The sequence below is a fragment of the Heliangelus exortis genome, chromosome Z, assembly GCF_036169615.1.
Source record: "Heliangelus exortis chromosome Z, bHelExo1.hap1, whole genome shotgun sequence".
Classification (NCBI taxonomy): Eukaryota; Metazoa; Chordata; class Aves; order Apodiformes; family Trochilidae; genus Heliangelus; species Heliangelus exortis.
Window position 1 is genome coordinate 13,884,930 of NC_092454.1, and position 17,908 is coordinate 13,902,837.

The following is a 17,908-nucleotide window of genomic DNA, read 5'->3' on the forward strand; positions in this document are numbered from 1 at the left end:
GCAGGATTCATGTGTGTTTCTACTCCTCCTTCAGAACAGCTAGAGGGCATATGGGAGGCTGAAGGTGCAGTCTCCATCCTCTTTGCTGGTGAGCTGTTGTAACCCCACATCCTAAAGAAAGAAAATGCTTGTGATGAACTACACTTCATACTCCAAAATTATATGTGCCACTTACAAAACTCAACGTAAATCATACTGGCATGAGGCTATTGATTCATACAGTGATGTATCGTTGGCCTAGGATTCAGCAGAATTTCTGCTATGAACTGGTGCTTTCCCCTCGTTAGAGCTGATCCTCACATAAACCATGATGAGTCTAATAGGGCTTGAAAACCAGAACTGGAGGTTATACCATACATCTTTATGTGTGTTGAGCAGATAAAAGTAAATACTTGGGCAAACCACTAAGAATTAAAGAGTTCTGCTTTGAAGAGTACTAAAGGGAAGTGGGATAATGGGTTTGCAGGAAGGTGGGCATGAAACTGGAAAATCATTGGAACAGACATTTTCATGCTATAGAAAAATAAACCCAGAATGTTCTTGTTTTGTTTTGTGCTGACTCACTGCAGAGTGTGGAAGTTACTGCCTAAACAGTAAGTACTGCAAATGATTTGAAAACTGCTCTGTCATTGTCTATCCGTGTCTGCTCTAGCAAGCTGGATGCTGGATTTCCATTAAGCCTGGCAAGCTTCTATCAATAAACAAATTTATTTATGGGGTTATATAATACTCCCTTAAACCTTGTTCTCTTGATATTTTAAACTACATCCAGAGCACCTGACAAGTGTAGAGCTTGTACCTGCAGTGGCAAAGCAGTGAGGCCAGGAGGCTGTCTGAGTGAGGCCAGGAGGCTGTCTGAAGCCTGCTGCTTCAGGCTGCCCTGCAGTTCAGAGTTCAGTCCTGCCTTGTTAAGGGAATTTTGATGCCCCTCAGTCAAATAGTGATGAGCAGGGAGAGAGTGAATGCATCTAGTCATAGCTGTCCTTACTGGGGCTTCACAACTGCCTTTCCAGTTGTGAAGATTCTGCATTCATCAAGGGTAGGCTAAAAAAGCTTTCTGTGCCCAAATTCCATGCATCAAGTGAAGAACAAGCAGAGATAAATGCCCATCAAGTCCCATAGGAGAAATCAGAGTGCTAGAGCAGGCACAAAGGCTTCTGCATGGCCTGGGCACCTTCCCCTGCCAAAGGGAAGAGCAGTTGGGCTCCAGTGCTGGGGTGTGATGTGATGGAGGAAAAAGGACTCCTTTCATGCTCTGCTGCCATCTGCTGTGGTCAGACACTGTCCCATGCAGAAAGCATCAGATCTGATGAGGAACGTCTGGCTGAGTGAAACAGGTCTTTTGTAATCTCCCAGTGATGCTGGCAGGTATCTGACAGCTGTGGATGGCCTGTGGTGGTTTCTCTAGACACATTAGGCAGCTTTCCTGATTTCAGTATGGATGAAAGCAGGCATTTGTCACCGTCTAAAATGCTCAGTCTAGGCACTTACAGCTAAATTTTGTATTTCTGTCACTGACTGCCAGACTACACCAATTGTTGCATATCTATGTTACAGTGAGTTCTTAAGCCTAGCCAGCTTTTGCATTGCACAAAGAAAGCAAGCATCCCTGCCCTGGAAAGCTTGAAATTTATATAGATGGGATTAGTTTTGGATTGAAGGGATTAGTTCTCAAGGAGAATGAAGGCAGCTACTTTAAGGCGTTCATGAAAATGGCCTTTATGAATCAGTCAGTTATGAGAGACCAACAGCAAACTGTAGGATGTTCACTCAAAAGAAAATCTGTTCAGGCCAGTGCTAATCCTATTGAAGGCTGTGTATGAGGGATGTTCAGTGATTTATATCACCGATGAGTTGAGTTATTTTGCCAGTTTTCTCCATGGCAGCAGGATACCAGGTCCAGCTGCAATGTGTAGTGCTGTCCCAGCAGCTGTGTGCCACAGATGTATTCCCTGGAGGAGTGGGAAATGCTGTGTGGGAGACACTGGGGAGGTCATGACCCATGAAAGGAGCACTGCAGCATATTAAATACACACATGAAGGGGCTTTGCAGACTCTGTTATACAGCCTGTAGCATAACATCTGTTGCTTTCAGTAGACCCAAAGTCATTAGGGGCACCCCGTATGTGCTCCCCAGGCTTAGCCTTCCCCTGCACTGCTCTCCAGGGGGTAAGTCCTGTGTGGCAGAAGGTGCTCTGTGCAAAGTCACATACACAAAAGGAGAAAATGGGGAGCTCACCTTGCTTTGCAGGGTTGAGAGGTCCCAGAACATGCTCTGTACATGGTGCTCCTCTGGGGTTTGGGGAGGGGTTTCTTAGACTAAGAACACAAGCTGATTAATCCATAAGCTTTGGCAGGAACTTGGCTTCAACTACACAGAGATTCAAGGAACGTGAAGGGAGGGATAGAAGTATAATTTGCAATGTTTTCCCAGTACTTCATATTTTCCTGTGCTAATGTTTATGGTGAAACAATGCATTAGGACTATGACATGAAAGCCATAACTCGAGGAACTGCTGGCAGTTTAAATGCCTCAACTACTGCCCATGCATTTAGTTAAAACCTGCCTGTGAGTTCAGCTCAGTTCTGTGACACCGGCAGGTAGCTGCCAAATGCAAGAGTCTTGTCTGTTTTTCCTTCCACTTCCATGTGTCAGCTAAATCACAGTCATCTTCTTTTTCCAATTTGTTTTCAGCCATTACAGAAGCAATTGAAATCCCACAATTTATTGGTCGCAGTTACCTCACATATGACAATCCAGATATCCTGAAAAGGTAAAATATCTCCTGTGAACCTAAACATGCTCATTGTTAAACATCATAATGCTAGAAGCCGCATGTTGAGAGATGTTGTATGTTTAAGGGTTTTAAGCTGTATTTGCCATATTTCTACATTTCAGGAAAAATCCCAATTTCTGTGTGTATGCTTATAGCTCTGTTTGTTATCTCAGCATCTTGCAAGCTGTAAGGAAGTAGTATGCACAGTCTACATCTGACCTGCTGTCTGCTTTCTTAGAGCAAAGAAAAGACAAGCAGACAGTAGCCGTTAAGAGATTAAGGATTCCTGCTTGGGCTAGAATTTACTTCTTCAAAATTATTTTGGGCAATTCTGTACCCTAGAAGATGCATAAGTTGGGGTTGTTATAACAAATTAATCCATCTCATTCATTTCAGGCACTGGCTAGGGTTCAGTGTAGCTTGGTACCACTGACCTACCAGGACTTTCTGATTTGTCCTTTCTTATACTTCTTCCATTGGCTTCTGAGGGCAGCAAACCTACTGGACTGGATTTCACACTAGGTTTGGGGAGAAAAAGTATTTTATCTTACTTGTCTGGAGTAACCCAGTAGCTATTGCATTTGGGATTCTGGAGGACCAAGTTAAATCCCTCCACTCTGCAATGCTGGAAATGGGGATGTGAACCATAGTCCCTCACACATCTGCACGTAGACAAGTGGCAAAACCGTAACCAGCAAGACCAGTGGAGCCATCGTCTTTTAGATTTGTTTGAAAGAAGACTGTCCCAGTTCAATATTTTACTCTTATTTCCTGCTTCTTCCTTAAACAAGGGTTTCAGGATCAAGAACGAATGTGTTCATGAGGTTTAAAACCACTATGAAGGAAGGTCTTTTGATGTGGAGGGGAGACAGTCCCATGAGACCGAACAGTGATTTCATTTCTCTAGGCCTTCAAGAAGGAGCACTAATATTCAGGTAAACTTTCAGTCCTTTATTTTTGCTGCATGCAGAACAATCACTGCTCCAAGGGATCTCCATGTACACATCCAGTGCGCTTGTCCTTTGCTATAGTGGGAGACAATTACATCCTCAAGATTTTGTTCAGTGATGGTTCCTGTTTTTCTCTGTGAGCTGAAGAGGTAACATGCCCCCAGCTCCACATCATTCTCAGTCCCTCTCTCCCATTTCTTTAACATCAGATTTCTAGTGCCGTTTTCCAAAAGTCTTCCCATGAGGGTATGAATGCTCTCCGTAACTCTCCTCATGACCCTTGAAGCCCTTGCTATCTCAGTTAAGCAGAGCAGGTGTAGGGTGTGAAGAGAGAGCAGGAGTCAAGGAAGGAGACCCTGCTGATGGCCATGATGAGGGTCACTCTTCACTAGAGACTGCACATGGGACCAGGGCCCCCACTTTCTCAAACCCCAAAATGTCCCACCCTGTGGCACAAACCCAGATGACACCAGGCATTGCTACTGCCAACAATCACAGAATTACTTGTCTAAGAAACCTGTAATATTACTGTCAAAAGTTGAAAGTGGGAAATATTGGGAAATAGCTGAACCCATGTTATGTCTCTCCAAAATTTCTTTCTCCCTTGCAGACACTTAGGCAGCTTTTTGCATGGTTCTTTTTGGGATTCCTGCCCTTAGAGAGATACCCTTCCTCTTGATACCTTTTTAGCTCATGTAAGACAAATACTGAAACATCCAACTACAAATGCCATCAATATTATAGACTTTTGTGAGACACTTGATCAAATGACAAAGATTTGTTAATCATTTAATCTAATAGGCAACTATTTTTAACTGGTTGAGGTTTGCTGCCATATATGCATAAGCAATGTTACACATGTCTATATAAATTAATTTCTTTAAACCTTTTTTGATGTGGTTTTCTGTGGTTAACTTTGCAAAAGCTCTTAGCTTCCTCACTGACTCTGCAGAAATGGTGCACTTTCAAAATATTTTTGAAAGAGACTGTATTTCCAAGATATACAGTGAGTGGCCAGTCTATTCTGTCTGTTTTCTAGGTACAGTTCATGTTTACTAGGTAAACATGGGTTGATGCTACACCCAAAATATGAATATACAAAAAGTTTTTTGACTGAAACAGCTGAATTTTATTGAGGTATGCATACCTTCCACACGCATTTAAGAAGGTGTAAAATTTAAATCCCAGATTAAAACTCTCATAAACACTGCATACTGAAATGGAACACAGATAGAGACTGTGAAAGAACAAATGCAGGAAAAAAAATCTATCAACTCCTTTCACAAAGAGTGATCCTTATGCTAACTTCAGCTTTTGGAAGGTGAGATCAGAATGTCCAGGGCTGTGAATTGATCAGATGTGTTTTTCTGCAGCCTGAAATTTGATATCTGTGTTCTGATCCATTTTGAAATTCCAAACACACCTTTTCATTCCCATTTTCTGTGGCCTAGCAGAGCACATGCTGCTGTAAATCCTTTCTGTTGCTCCCTGCTTCTTAGAAGATAACATCACTATTGTAGGGGATCCCCATTCATTCAGGATACGAATCTGATATTTGTAAGCAAAGTTCTAACACTTAAATACAGACCTGGACACCAATCTCCCTCAGTAGCTGTCAACTTAGACTAGTATCTGATTCCTGGGTAAAAGGAGATGCTTGTTTGAGACTCACTTAAACTTCTGGCAAGGAGTCAGGTTTAGAACAAGCATTTTGCTCTGGGCAGCTGGCAACTTAATGTGCTATTCTCAAGTACCTAACCTTGACAAAGAACTTAATTCCATGCTCAGTCTTTTCTTAAGAGATGATGGTGCTGGCTTTATACTCTGAAGCTCAGTACAGGCACAAATCCAGCAGTGGTGGCTCAAGCTACATCATCCTGCTTATATCTAAGCACCCAACATTTCACTGTGTTGCAGCATTTACTTCCCCTTTGAGAAGGTTGTCCCAAGTTTCTGCAACCCAAAAATTAAGAAATATGAAGTGTAAACATGATGGGGATGTTGTATTTGCTCCATAATTTTAGTAGCAGCAAACACAAAGAAATAATCAGAGCTGCAACTGAGGCATGAGATTTCATGATTATCCCTGCATTTATATATTAGGCTTCACCTTTTTTAACATCACAGGTCTGAGTCTTCCTTATAATTCAGAGGATTTTCTGATCTCTTATAGATCATGTGCTTACTTGCTCTTGTAATAGTTTCATTAACTGCTTTTGACCATTACGCCAAAGGTCTGTAGGTCCACTGACCTTCATAATCTTCTGTTCTGGGAAGGAACTGCCATGCAGAAAGCCCCTCCTTGCTCCCATGTGATGCTGGTGATGGTAGCCACTCTAACAAGGGCAGGAGGGAGTTTGGCATATTCCACCATGGGCCTCCCTTTGCAAAATATCTGCATCCTTCCTGAGCTTCCAAACAACTCCCCCAGTCCCTCCAGAGTGTGAGCCATCAGGGTTATTCTTGAGGCTGAGCAGGTGGATGGAGCATGGAGCAAGGGCCTCTGACCAACCGGGGGGGCAGAGAGCCTTTACAAGGGATGCAATAAATTTTTTAACTTTTTCTAATTGTAGCTACAATTTGGGCAGTGGCATTGTTTCCATCGTGGTGAATGGCTCATTCAGCGACGGCCGGTGGCACAGGGTCAAGGCTGTTCGGTAAGTGGCCATGCTTCATTTGGGAGGTGTTTTTAAGCTGCCTTGCCACTAAAGGTGCTGGCTGGCATGTCTGGACACTTGTCGGGTGTGAATCACTGTGGCTCCACTCTCTCACATGGCTTAGTAGTTGAACTGTTAGCAACTTGGCTGTTTCAGGACAATGCACACAAAGATTATTGTATTAGAGGTGACAGTGCCAACTCTGAAACTCAGCACAGCTCAAGGCAGGCTGCCAAAGTCATGCAGGGCTATTCTGGGACTGTGACAGACATTCTCTTAAACCCATACCATTTGGGTTAAGAGTGTTTTTCTTTAATGTCTGCATTTTGAAATTCCCTAGTGACCATTTTGCGGGCTGGCACAAGCACTGGAGCACAGACAGTTCTATGTCTACTTTTTCGATTTGAAGGAGGTGCAGACATCTTACAGTATATATATAACTCCTATTTGTAATTCATTACTTCATGGGAGACAAGTGTGCCCAGGAAAGCATACATGCCTCTCTTTGTGGGATGTCATTTCCCTGGAAATCACTGGCTAACTAATGTCACCAAATTCAGTGGGAATGAGAGCCTATCACATGGCTCTTCTGTCATTATGGCCATTGACCATTTATAAAATGTAAGTAGCCTAAAAGCTCTAGGAGGAAACAAAACTGCTTACAGGTATGTTCCACCTTAGCTTGCACATTTCTTCCCTTTTGCTGAAGCTTCAGCAGTATGTGTTTCTTATATTTCATCTGATCTTTATCAACACAGCAGCATCTGTTTGTCCTCCCCTCTCTCCAAGCCGTGCAATTTAATTATTTCTCAGTTTTTTCTCCTCTGCAAATGTGTCCCCCGCCCTCTGCAGGTCTCTGCCATTTTAGTCCCTGTGAAAAAACCCACATTGGCCTGGAATGCCAGAGCACTCTGCTGTCTCTAGGGTCCCAAGCCTGTGTCATGAATACTGGCGAGCACTGAGTCACACATCCCAGTGAGGGGGAGATGCTGCTGCTGCTTCTCCTCCCTCCTGGTAGGCTGGACGCCTGACAGAGTTTCATTTTTCCATTCAGGGATGGGCAGTCTGGCAAAGTAACTGTGGATGATTATGGTGCCAGGACCGGTAAATCCCCTGGGAAGATGAGGCAGCTGAACATCAATGGAGATCTCTATGTGGGTGAGTGCTCCCCATTCCTGTTCAGGACCCAGGTGCATTTTTCTGTTTGTGAGGTTGGCTGCAAGGCAGGGAGAGCATTCCAACTCTGTCTATGTTGATGTGAGGCATTAATTTATCAGCCTCAGGTCCTACACAGCCTGTTTTTTGTAGGGAAACCTCTCTGAGTGGGATGGGGGGGACTTGTAAGAGAAGAGACCAGCACCATGGGGGGGCACTCTGGTACCCCCACAGCGTATATAGAGGAACATCAAGTGTGAACCCCTCACCTTATTGGGAACCTGGGCACCTAGCCTTATTCAATTCTTATTGATAATACAAATTCTGCACTATATAGTGGTTAATTTATTTCCTGCTTTTCCCTTCTTTGCTTTCAATCGCTCAAAAGCTATGCTTAGAAAAACACAGAGTAAATCTGTAAATTAAAATTCATTTCTGAGATGTGCTAGGAAGGCTAATGGCATTGCTGGACATGCAGTCTACCAAGCAGAAGTGGACACCCCTGTCAGTAAAGAGTTTCTAATCACTGCCTTTCCCCCAGGTGGCATGAAGGAAATAGCCCTGCACACCAACAGGCAGTACATGCGGGGCCTGGTGGGCTGCATCTCCCACCTCACACTTTCAACTGATTACCACATCTCACTGGTGGAGGATGCTGCTGATGGGAAGAACATCAACATGTGTGGGGCCAAGTGACAAGAGAGGAATCCTGGTGCCGAGGACCTGTCATGTGCTTGCGTGTGTGGCTGAGTGTGTGAACTCGCTGCCACAGCCCTCTACCACCTTTGCCATCTGGGGAGCTGACAGAGCCAAAGGGAAACCCTGAAAAAAAAAATAAAAGAAGAACATTTTTCCCTCTACTTTCCTCCCCTGACCAAACCAAACTGAATCTTTCTGTAGGAACCATCCCCTCTGCCCATTAAGTGTTTAGTAAACTTTAAAGGTTGTTCTTCAGTGCAAACGGCAAAGAAATGTGTGATGTTATGAGTAGCTCAGTGACTGTGTTGTGATCCGTAGGTTATCTTTTGTAATATCAGACAGAGCAGTCCTCAAACAGCTCCATTCATCCCACCCTGCAGTGGTATGACTGTGTTGTTCAACAAATACACCATCAGGCAGTGTACCCATGCATTCAAATGTATGCCCTGGAAGAAGCTCTTCTCCTTACCAGTCTCTGATTTGGCTAAATTATGCTTCATCCTGTGCAAATAACAGCTACAGTGACTTGCTTAAAAGTAATGTTTGCTGAGGAGGAAAGTTCTTAAAGTCTACTTTTTTATTACAAGGAACAAAATCAGTGATTCAGTTTTGTAGAAGTAATTTTATATTTGTATATTTTTTATAGCAGCAGCAAACCTGCTTACATGGTATAACTTTTAACACTTAGGTGTACTACACAATTAGCTCTTTGCACACTTTCCTAAAAATAGCAAAGTGACCTGTGGTTTAAATTTCTTATTCAGAAAGCTTAATGTCTGTATTATACAGTTTTGATGGGGATATTTGTGACTTATGACCAGTTTTTAAACTTACTCTCTTTGTTTTGTAAATTTTGACAGTTTAAGGTTGTACATTATGAAGCTTTCCTGGCTTAAACAGATTAAAAGGTTATGGAAAAAAAAAAAAAGAGAAATTGCTACTGTGGTATTAATAATTGCTTCTTTTTTTTTCTTTTTTTTTTTTTTTTTTTTTTTTCTCCTTTTTCTTTTCTTTTTTTTGTTTTTCTGAAAATAGACGTGCAAGAGACCTTGGTGGGTCACAGTCCTCCTACAAGGAAATGTTTTCTAGGCACTGGACCAACACTTATGCAACCTTGATTGCCAAACTGTAATTTAAGCAGGCAAACAGAGTGCTGTCGAGACACTAAGGAAATAGTCCAGAATGTCATAGTTTGGAGATTTTTCTTCCTTAATTCTTTGTTCAAAACAGATCGGTGACCCATCGGGAGGGTGGGTGGGGAGTGGAGAAGAGGCTGACCATGCAGTAGGGATCCCCACAGCTTGCCATGTGCCAGCAGTGGGAGAAGCACAAACCTCCTCAGTGGTGCAGGCTCATCTGAATGCCTCTGGCTTACAAGGACCTGGTATGGCAAAAAGTAATGGAAATAAGGAATTTTTTGCCATGTTTTCACTGTGCCCAGGGTTCCCCCAATCCCCTGGGAGCCAAAACATATTCCTGAGACTTGTCCCACCCACACCTGACCATGAGTAGCTGCAGGTACAATAGGAAAAATAACAGCTGGCACTAGATAATGGACATAAACTACCAAGGGGACCCCCAGACCCTATTCTGCATGTTGACAGGAATATCTTGATAACTTAGGTGAAAGATACGGTTTCTTGTAGATGTGGCAACAGTAATCAAAAGCAAATACTTAAACTTGCTGGAAATAGAAAAGCAGAGGTAAATGCATGATGATGCCAGCATGCAACATGTGCACCTGTGCTCTGCCCCCTGTTCAGATCACAGTTCATGAAAAAAATGTCACTAGAAGACACGGGCAGTTTGCAGAGAAGCTAGAGACACTTCTGGGTGTCCTTCCAGGGGAGGTATTGCTTTGTGTGGCATGGGGATCCCCGTGGGGAGGGAGAAACCTGGGCATGGTTGGGAAAAAGCAGGATAAAGTGTGTGTTCAGGATGCAGCTTTAAAACTCAAGTAAATGGAATGTGATGCCATGGGGTGCAAAGGGGAAATGTGCAGAGTCTGAAAAAGGGTGAAAACTAAAATCTCTGGAGGCAGAAAGTCTTGCAGGGTGCTCACTGCAACCCCCCTGCCAGCCAGAGCCTGCACTCAGGCTGCGCCTCAGCCGCTGCTGCTGGAGAGGGAACAGCCTCGCTTTATCTGCTCAGGGAATGCATCCCAAATGGCAGAGACCTGTCCTGACCTGATCCAGCTGGCAGTACCCCGAGTTCTGGGGACCTGCTGTGCCGGCGGTGACAGGGGACAATGCTGATCCAGAAACTGCATCAACCTTCGTTCTGGCACACGCACCTCACCTTTCCCAGCCTTTCATTTCTGTCGCAGGGTTTGGGGAGCGCCTCCGACACAAACATCTGACGGGAGGGGTCTCTATTTTAAGATAATTTACTGCAGTCTCAGGGGGTTTGGTACAAGGCAATGATTCTCCATAACAAAAGCAGCTCTTTGAAATATAGGGCAGGAGGAGAGTGGGTAGGAAATAGCTCCGTTGTTGTGGAAAAGGAAGAGCAGCAAACAGCAGCTCCCCAAATGCCTGTTTCCAACTGTGTGTGGGAATTCAGAGCTGGCAGCATCGCCCCACCATAGCACAGACTGAGTACCAGTGGCACAGCTGCGTGGTGCCGGTCTGTCGGGGGAGAATAGCAAAGATGCTGCAGAGTTTGCATCTTTTAAAGCAGTGAAAAAAAATGAAAAACCAAACAACCCCCTCCCCCCCAAAAAACCCCCACTTCAAAAAAACCAAAATCAAAACAAAACAAACCCCAACTCAACCATCCAATCAAACAAACAAACAAACAAACAGAAAACCAAAAAACAAACAAGTCCAAAGGCAGAATTCTGAATTGTGAAGCATCCTGCATCCACATCTCCAGTCTCCCTGGTGAAGCTTGTGTCTTGGTGAGAGGCATGGGTTTGCACTCGAGGGGATGAGCAGGATATAGGTGCCAGAAACTCAGGAACATCTGACCAGATGTGGATGCTTGGCCACTCCCCCAACCCTTCTGATGCTGGGCCAGGGAAGAAAAGGGGAAAGGCCAAAAGTGCATGGCAGAGTACTTAGTAATTTTCCCAGGAACTGGCCTGGATATGTTGCTTACTGCCTCCCAGGCTGTTTACTAATCATGTTATTTATTCTTGGGCCATATCAACTACTCAAAATGACCCCAGTGCTGCTGCAGGATGAGGTCTTGCCATTAGCATAGCCATGTGCAAACCAGCAACAATGCCAGCAGTTCAGAGTGCTTGTGACTCTCTTTGCAATTTAATCAGCTTCCTAAAAGTGCATTCCTTATCCTTCCTTCTAATATTTCACACTAATCCTCAGAGACATTTCCCTTCACTTTCTAGGGCTAAACACTCCCCTTGGTGCCAGCCTGGCATGGGCCAAGGGGCCAGGCTTTGTGATGGGCACTGCTTGTGGGCAGAGCTTCTCCTGCCTGCCCCTCATCCTGCCCAGGGCACGGGGTATCTCAGTGCTCTCCACCACTTCCCTGTCCCCCTGGGGACCAGCCACTTGGGAATCAGCAGTTAGGTTTACTCAGGTCATCGTTTTCAAATAAGGAGTGGGGAAAATGGCCAAAAACTGCCCCCAAAAAAACAAACAAACAAAAAAAAAAAAAAAAGCAAAAAAAGACAGATTAGAATTAGCAATGGTCCCTGAGCTAGGCAAATTCTTGCTGAACTAGCATGTACTGGGTGCTACTAGGTGAGGGAAGAGGAGATCTTTTCCATTCCAGTTCTCCTAGCCTGCCCCTGATGTGCAAAGAGGTGAAGAGGACAAGAGGCTCCCAGGGTTGGGAAGCTGCCCATTCAACTATTAGCACACAGACATTAAAAATTAAACTGTTAAAAGTTACTTTTTTGTCAGAAAGGCTTTGATTTTGAGAAAATATTTTTATTTTGTTGATAAAGCAACATAAGTCATATGGGAAATGTATCGTTCCAGCCCTGCATGTGCAGTTCCCATCATGGTGGCACCAACCCTCAAGGGGCAAACCCTTTCACTTTAAACCAGTATATAGAAGACAGCTGTGGTTTACTCATGGGGAGCAGCAGCCACATCTGGCAGCAGCCAGATTCATCTTATCAGTATTTTCTTTTTTTTTTTTTTTATTTTATTTCTTGGTGAGGGTTCAAAAAGTGGAGTTATTCCTTCTCGAGAGCAACACCTTCACATTCAAGCTGAGGCATTGCCAGCTCCAGCAAGCACACCACCCCTCATTCTTATTCCATTTTTCCAGCAGTTTGAGTCACTGCAGGCAGCCCTGGTCCCTCATTAGGTGATGATGTGTCCCTGCCCCTGCACATCCCACAGCCCAGTGGGGGTCAGGCAGCTCTACAAGGCTCTGACTCTGCCCTCAGGGGCAGAACCCGACCCCTCTGCCAGTGCCCTCTTCCCAACCCCTGTGATGGCAGTGGTGTGACCAACTGACCTCATTTCTTTCCAAGGTCCATTCAATGACAGAGCATTTTTCTTTGTTTATTGTGCATCATACAAAGACAACATTGTTTCTCTCCCTCAGTTATTTCTTTTTTAAGCTTCCCTCAGTCTCCCTTTCTAGGAAAACAACAGTGCTGGCTCTTTCAACATTCATCCCCACATGTGTTTTCCAGCACTGCATGTAACTGTAATGTATGGGGACAGTGTGGAAGAAATGAGGCTACTGAGCATGAACACCCCACTTTCAGGATTACAAACTTTTCGACGATTTTTGTTTGTTTGTTTGTTTTGTAGGCTCTTATATAGTTTCTAGTAGCAGTAGCATACATGGTGAATTTTGTCAGCACAGTAGAATTTTCCTTAATCTTCCTGTCTTTTGAAGACTACTAAAGAGAAATATTTACTATTGTCTTTACAATATCTCTTGCTTTCATATTTTTTCCCTTGTCACAGCTTTTAATGTTGACATCACGAAAGCAGAATTCAGAAATGAAATCAGAGAATCAGAGAATCACAGAATAGTTTGGGATGGAAAAGACCTTAAAGATAATCTAGTTGTGTCCACCTTGCACAGGCAAGAACACCTCTCACTAGACAAGGCTGCTCAGAGCCCCATCCTGCCTGGCTCTTAACACTTCCAGGAATGGGACAACTCCTCTAGGCACCCTGTGCCAGTGTCTCACCAATCTCACACTAAAGAATTTCTTCCTAAAGTCTAACTTAAATCTGCCCTCTCCAATTCAAAGCCATTACCCTTTGTCCTATCACTCCATGCCCGTGTAAAAAGTCCCCCCCTAGACTTCCTGTAGCCTCTTCAAATACTGAAAGGCTGCAGTAAGGTCTCCCTGGAACTTTCCCTTCTCCAGGCTGAACAACCCCAGCTCTCTCAGCCTGTCTTCATAGGAGAAGGGGGCTCCAGTTCTGTGATCATCTTTATGGTCCTCCTCTAGACTCACACTAACAGGTCTGTGTCAGCAGTTTATCATCGTGATTAGGCAGGTTTCATTTGAACTTCCAATTGCTCTTGTCAAAACACGGGTTTTTTTTTTTAAGCTCTAAAAAATGCCTCCTACATTGGAATGCTGAACATTTATTAATAAGATGACAGTAATTTTTTGCAGTTGAAAATATGGAGAAATGCTGGGTGTTAATGATACAACCAGTGTTGCATTAGGAGCAGCCATTGTTGACAGCACAGGAGGAGCCAAGCAAATGATGAGGATGTATACTGGAACAAAGCTAGGAAACACTGAGGGTTCAAGACCCTCTTCAAACCCTTATTCTGATGGTGAAAAATGGAGCAGTCCATGCACTCCAGTGTCACAAAAACTTTGAAGTCAGTTGCTGTGATTTTTGTGGCACAATTACCACCTTTCAATGGCCGTGACCCTATGTGAACCCAAGAGTGTGATTTTAATTACTTTGTAGAAGTGTCTGTATTTGTAATTTCCAGGTACCTCCAAAACGCACCCAAAATGAGAAGCTCCAAATCACAACTGGGTTGGAGTATTTCATCCAAAGAAGCGCAACAAAGCTGATGAAGGGTGTTTAGGCAATGAACTAAAAAGGGCAAATAACCTGGTGTAGGGTCTAGAGCATAAATCCTAGGTCAAGAAGCCTGTGGGGATTTTTGCTACATATGGGCAAAAATAGAAGCACAGGAGGCTTCCTCTGAACATCAGGAAACACCTTTTTACTGTGATGATGACTGAGCACAGATTTTCCAGAGAGGTTGTGGAATGTCCCTCCTTGCAGGAAGTGATGCTACACCGTGAATATTGTGTACAATTTTCAGCCTCTCATCCCAAGAGAGACACTGAGGTGCTGTAGTGTACCCCAAGAGCTGATGAAGGGTCTAGAGCACAAGCCTTACCAAGACTGACTGAGAGAACTGGGGTTGTTTAGCCTGGAGGAAAGAAGGCTGAGGGGAAGACTTGTTACTTTCTACAACTACTTGAAAAGAGGTTGTAGTGAGATAGGTGTCAGTCTCTTTTCCCACCTAGCAAGAGATAGAACAAGAGAAGTGGCCTCAAGTTGCACTAGAGGAAATTTAGATTGGCTATTCAGATTTTCTTCACTGAGAGGGTTGTTGAGCACTGGAACAGGCTGCCCAGGGAAGTGGTTGAATCACCATCCTTGGAGGTATTTAAGACTTCTAGAAGTGGTCCTTAGGTACATGGTTTAATGTGGACTTGTCAGTGCTAGGTTAATGGTTGGACTCCATGATCTTCACTGTCCTTTCTAACAAGAACAGTTCTATGATCTGTACTGGCTGTATTTTGCAAATGTGACATGGCTGAATACCATCAGTAACGGATCCCTGCACTGGTTTCATGACTAGGATGCCTCAAACTGCTTCAAGGTGGATGGACGCGGGGCTGCACACCCTGTGCCTCGGCTGCAGCCCAGCATCCTGCACCCAGGCAGGGGCAGAGGGGATGCCGAGAGGTCAGACCCACCTCAGCACCCACTATGGTGCAGTGTGGCACAGGTCTGTCCCTGTGAAGAAACATGTTGCTTCTGTGTTCCTCTTGGTGCTGCTGTTGTGTGGGTACCTCTGTCCTAGTGGATAGTGGGCCCCAGATACCCCTGAGCTGTTTTAAATGCCAAACCCAACAGGGTTTGCCAAGATTTCAGTAAGTCATACCTGAACAATATGCAGTATCTTCATATGATATTGCAAAATCATAATCCTTTTATGTCTTTTAGACCTGAGGCCCAGATGTTGCAATTGAGACCTGTCTTGAACTCATTCCTGGTATTTCTGCACTGGTCAAAGAAATCGCAGGGCTTGAGAGTGCAGCTGTAGGATTTCACCTTTGGAACAGCTGAAGCCACATTTCCTTAGTTCTACAGCCTACAGTGTTTTCAGAGCAGTACTTTTCAGTCTTGCTTAAAGGACTGAGTACCCTTGATCCCACATCTCCTCAGTGTTCAGTGGAGCTCACACATCCTGATTACTTGTTGATAATTACAGTTGCACCAATAAATAAGTTGCACCAATTTGTTGCTCTTGCAACACAAGGAATTGACTCCCTGACTTTTGAGGCTGCTTCCCAAATGATGCAGAGAGCATAGTGTCACCATGTCATACTGGCTTCATGTGACAGTGCTGTGATATGGCACCTCTCTGTCTACACACTGCTAAGCCCGTGTATCACTCACAAGTTCAGACACTGGTTAGATGAGCCACCAAATTCCTGGGCTGTGGCTAGGTGAATACCGTGACGAAAATAGCCTCAAACAGAAAGCCCACATTATAGCCCCAACAGAAGCTGATCATCTCTGTTCCACTAAAACACTCTAAGATAGTGTCCTATCTTGCTCAAACCAACCCCATGGTGTTCAGCATAAGGCCCCTCTTCCTGTGGCTCTGTCCTTCATCCTGGAACAGGTATGTCCCCCATGCATACCTCTCCACTTGGAGAGACTCTGACTGTCTCTGCACACCTGCAACTCTCACCACAAGCCTAGAGGGGAATCAAACCCCAAGATGCATTAGAGCCATAGGCTGAGGAGGACATGGGTAAGTCACCTGGCCTTCCTGCCATCACACTGCATAGCAAGAACAGGAGGGCTTCAGTGAAACATTGATGTCTGCACTCCAGTATGCTGAGCTCAGGAGACACTGCTCAGAGAGTATCTGCATTGCTACCCGCGCTGCTGATCATGAAGTCAGAGCTGTGCTTGCCAGATCTTGAGGTTATTTACTCTGGCACAAAACTAGAATAACTCTGTACTGGAGCATGAGCAGAATTCAACTCTTAAAAATAAACATGCAAGCAAGGACTATCAAAACATTTAAGAGTGTAAGAAAATATATTTATTAAATTCCATGGCAATACTATGGTAAAATTGTTAAGTACATGCGTATTTTTAGACACCCGAGCAATATAACAGGAGTTACAACAGCGAAGCAAACTAGGTTTAAAACATATGCGAAGTTTGTATCTTAGTCTTAGGTTAGTATTAAATGTCATCTGCCATACTGGAATATTATATCCCCAAAATGATCCTATGCTTCCAAAAGCATGCATTTATTTAACTGCTTACCTAATAAATTTTCATGGTGATACACTCTGTTGAATCAGTATTTATTTGGTATGCTAAAACTTCATTAAAGTGCTTTGTGATGATTTTGCTTAAATTGTGAATAAAGTATTTTGTCAATAGCAGATTTGGAAGCTGGAAAGCTACAGAATCATTCAGCAAAAGAAACATGTTAAATGACTGATTAGATTTAGTGTGTTAGGAAGACTATTTGTCAGCTTGATTTTCTATTTATTCTCAGAATTAATTCTATAGACTTCTCTTTCAAATTGGCAAACAATGTTTTCACTAGTATTAAACAAAAGTCCATTAAAATCTTTGTAAAAACAAAACATAAAAACATCGCTAAACATATTCCTTACGCTGTAAAAAATATGGTATAAAAAGAGCTAAAAAAACATTGAACCTGTTCACAGTATATATTTTAAAAGTTACAGCATTGGAGGACAATTTTTTTTTTCAGGTGACCTGTATGACTCCACCAGCTCTGATGTTTAATGTGCCACACCAAGATCCAAGTTCAAATTACTATTAACTTCGAGTAGTATTTCAGACTTCGAGTTTGTTCGGTTATCTTCTTATTTTTCTATCCCCTGCTTTACAAATGTTTTGGACACGCCATGAAACATAAAATGTTCCTACTAAGCCATAATTGAATCAAAATAAGGAAACATTGACAAACTGTTGTTTAGGGATGCTCTTTTTATTGTGTTACTACTGAAAAGTTTGAGACCTTAAGTTTCTATTTTACTTTGCCTTGCTCGAGCTATTTCTTTTTCAAATTTTTCTTAGCCCAAATAATGAAAATGAGCACATTTCATCTTTTTTCTTTCTCCCTGGGTAAGTTTCACTCAGGACATTTTGCACAACAGGAGGCCAAATACACTGCAAAGGCACTGAACCTTCTTGTGGAAATTGTGCGTACACTTCCATTGGATCTTGCTTTGATGTAAAAACAATCAAAGTACAGATTTGGAACTGTCCAAAAGCCTATCTGGTGATTCCATTTAGTATCACAACAAAGAAATAAGGATAACATCTGCTCTGCTGCACCAGTCACCTGGGCAGCGCTGGCACAAGGAGAGGGTGAGACTGGAGAGGGATTAACTCCATCCTCACATGGAGCACCCTGCCATTAGGCCAGCTCACCTGCACTGATTTCCTGAGGCCCTGCCCTC

The 17,908-nt window shown here is 43.6% G+C and overlaps 1 protein-coding gene across 2 annotated transcripts in view; it reads left to right on the forward strand.

The window, feature by feature from the left end:
- The window catches only part of EGFLAM (EGF like, fibronectin type III and laminin G domains), a 73,120-nt gene extending 64,697 nt beyond the window's left edge, over positions 1–8,423 (forward strand). Inside the window, exons 19-24 of one of the 2 annotated variants that reach the window (XM_071730643.1) lie at positions 570–593; positions 2,696–2,774; positions 3,569–3,712; positions 6,301–6,384; positions 7,439–7,542; positions 8,081–8,423. In XM_071730643.1, coding sequence (XP_071586744.1) covers positions 570–593; positions 2,696–2,774; positions 3,569–3,712; positions 6,301–6,384; positions 7,439–7,542; positions 8,081–8,235 — 590 coding nt within the window. In that variant the 3' untranslated portion in view covers positions 8,236–8,423. The remainder of the gene's footprint in view (positions 1–569; positions 594–2,695; positions 2,775–3,568; positions 3,713–6,300; positions 6,385–7,438; positions 7,543–8,080) is intronic. The other variant, XM_071730642.1, reaches the window with a different exon arrangement.
- Positions 8,424–17,908: the final 9,485 nt, after the last annotated feature.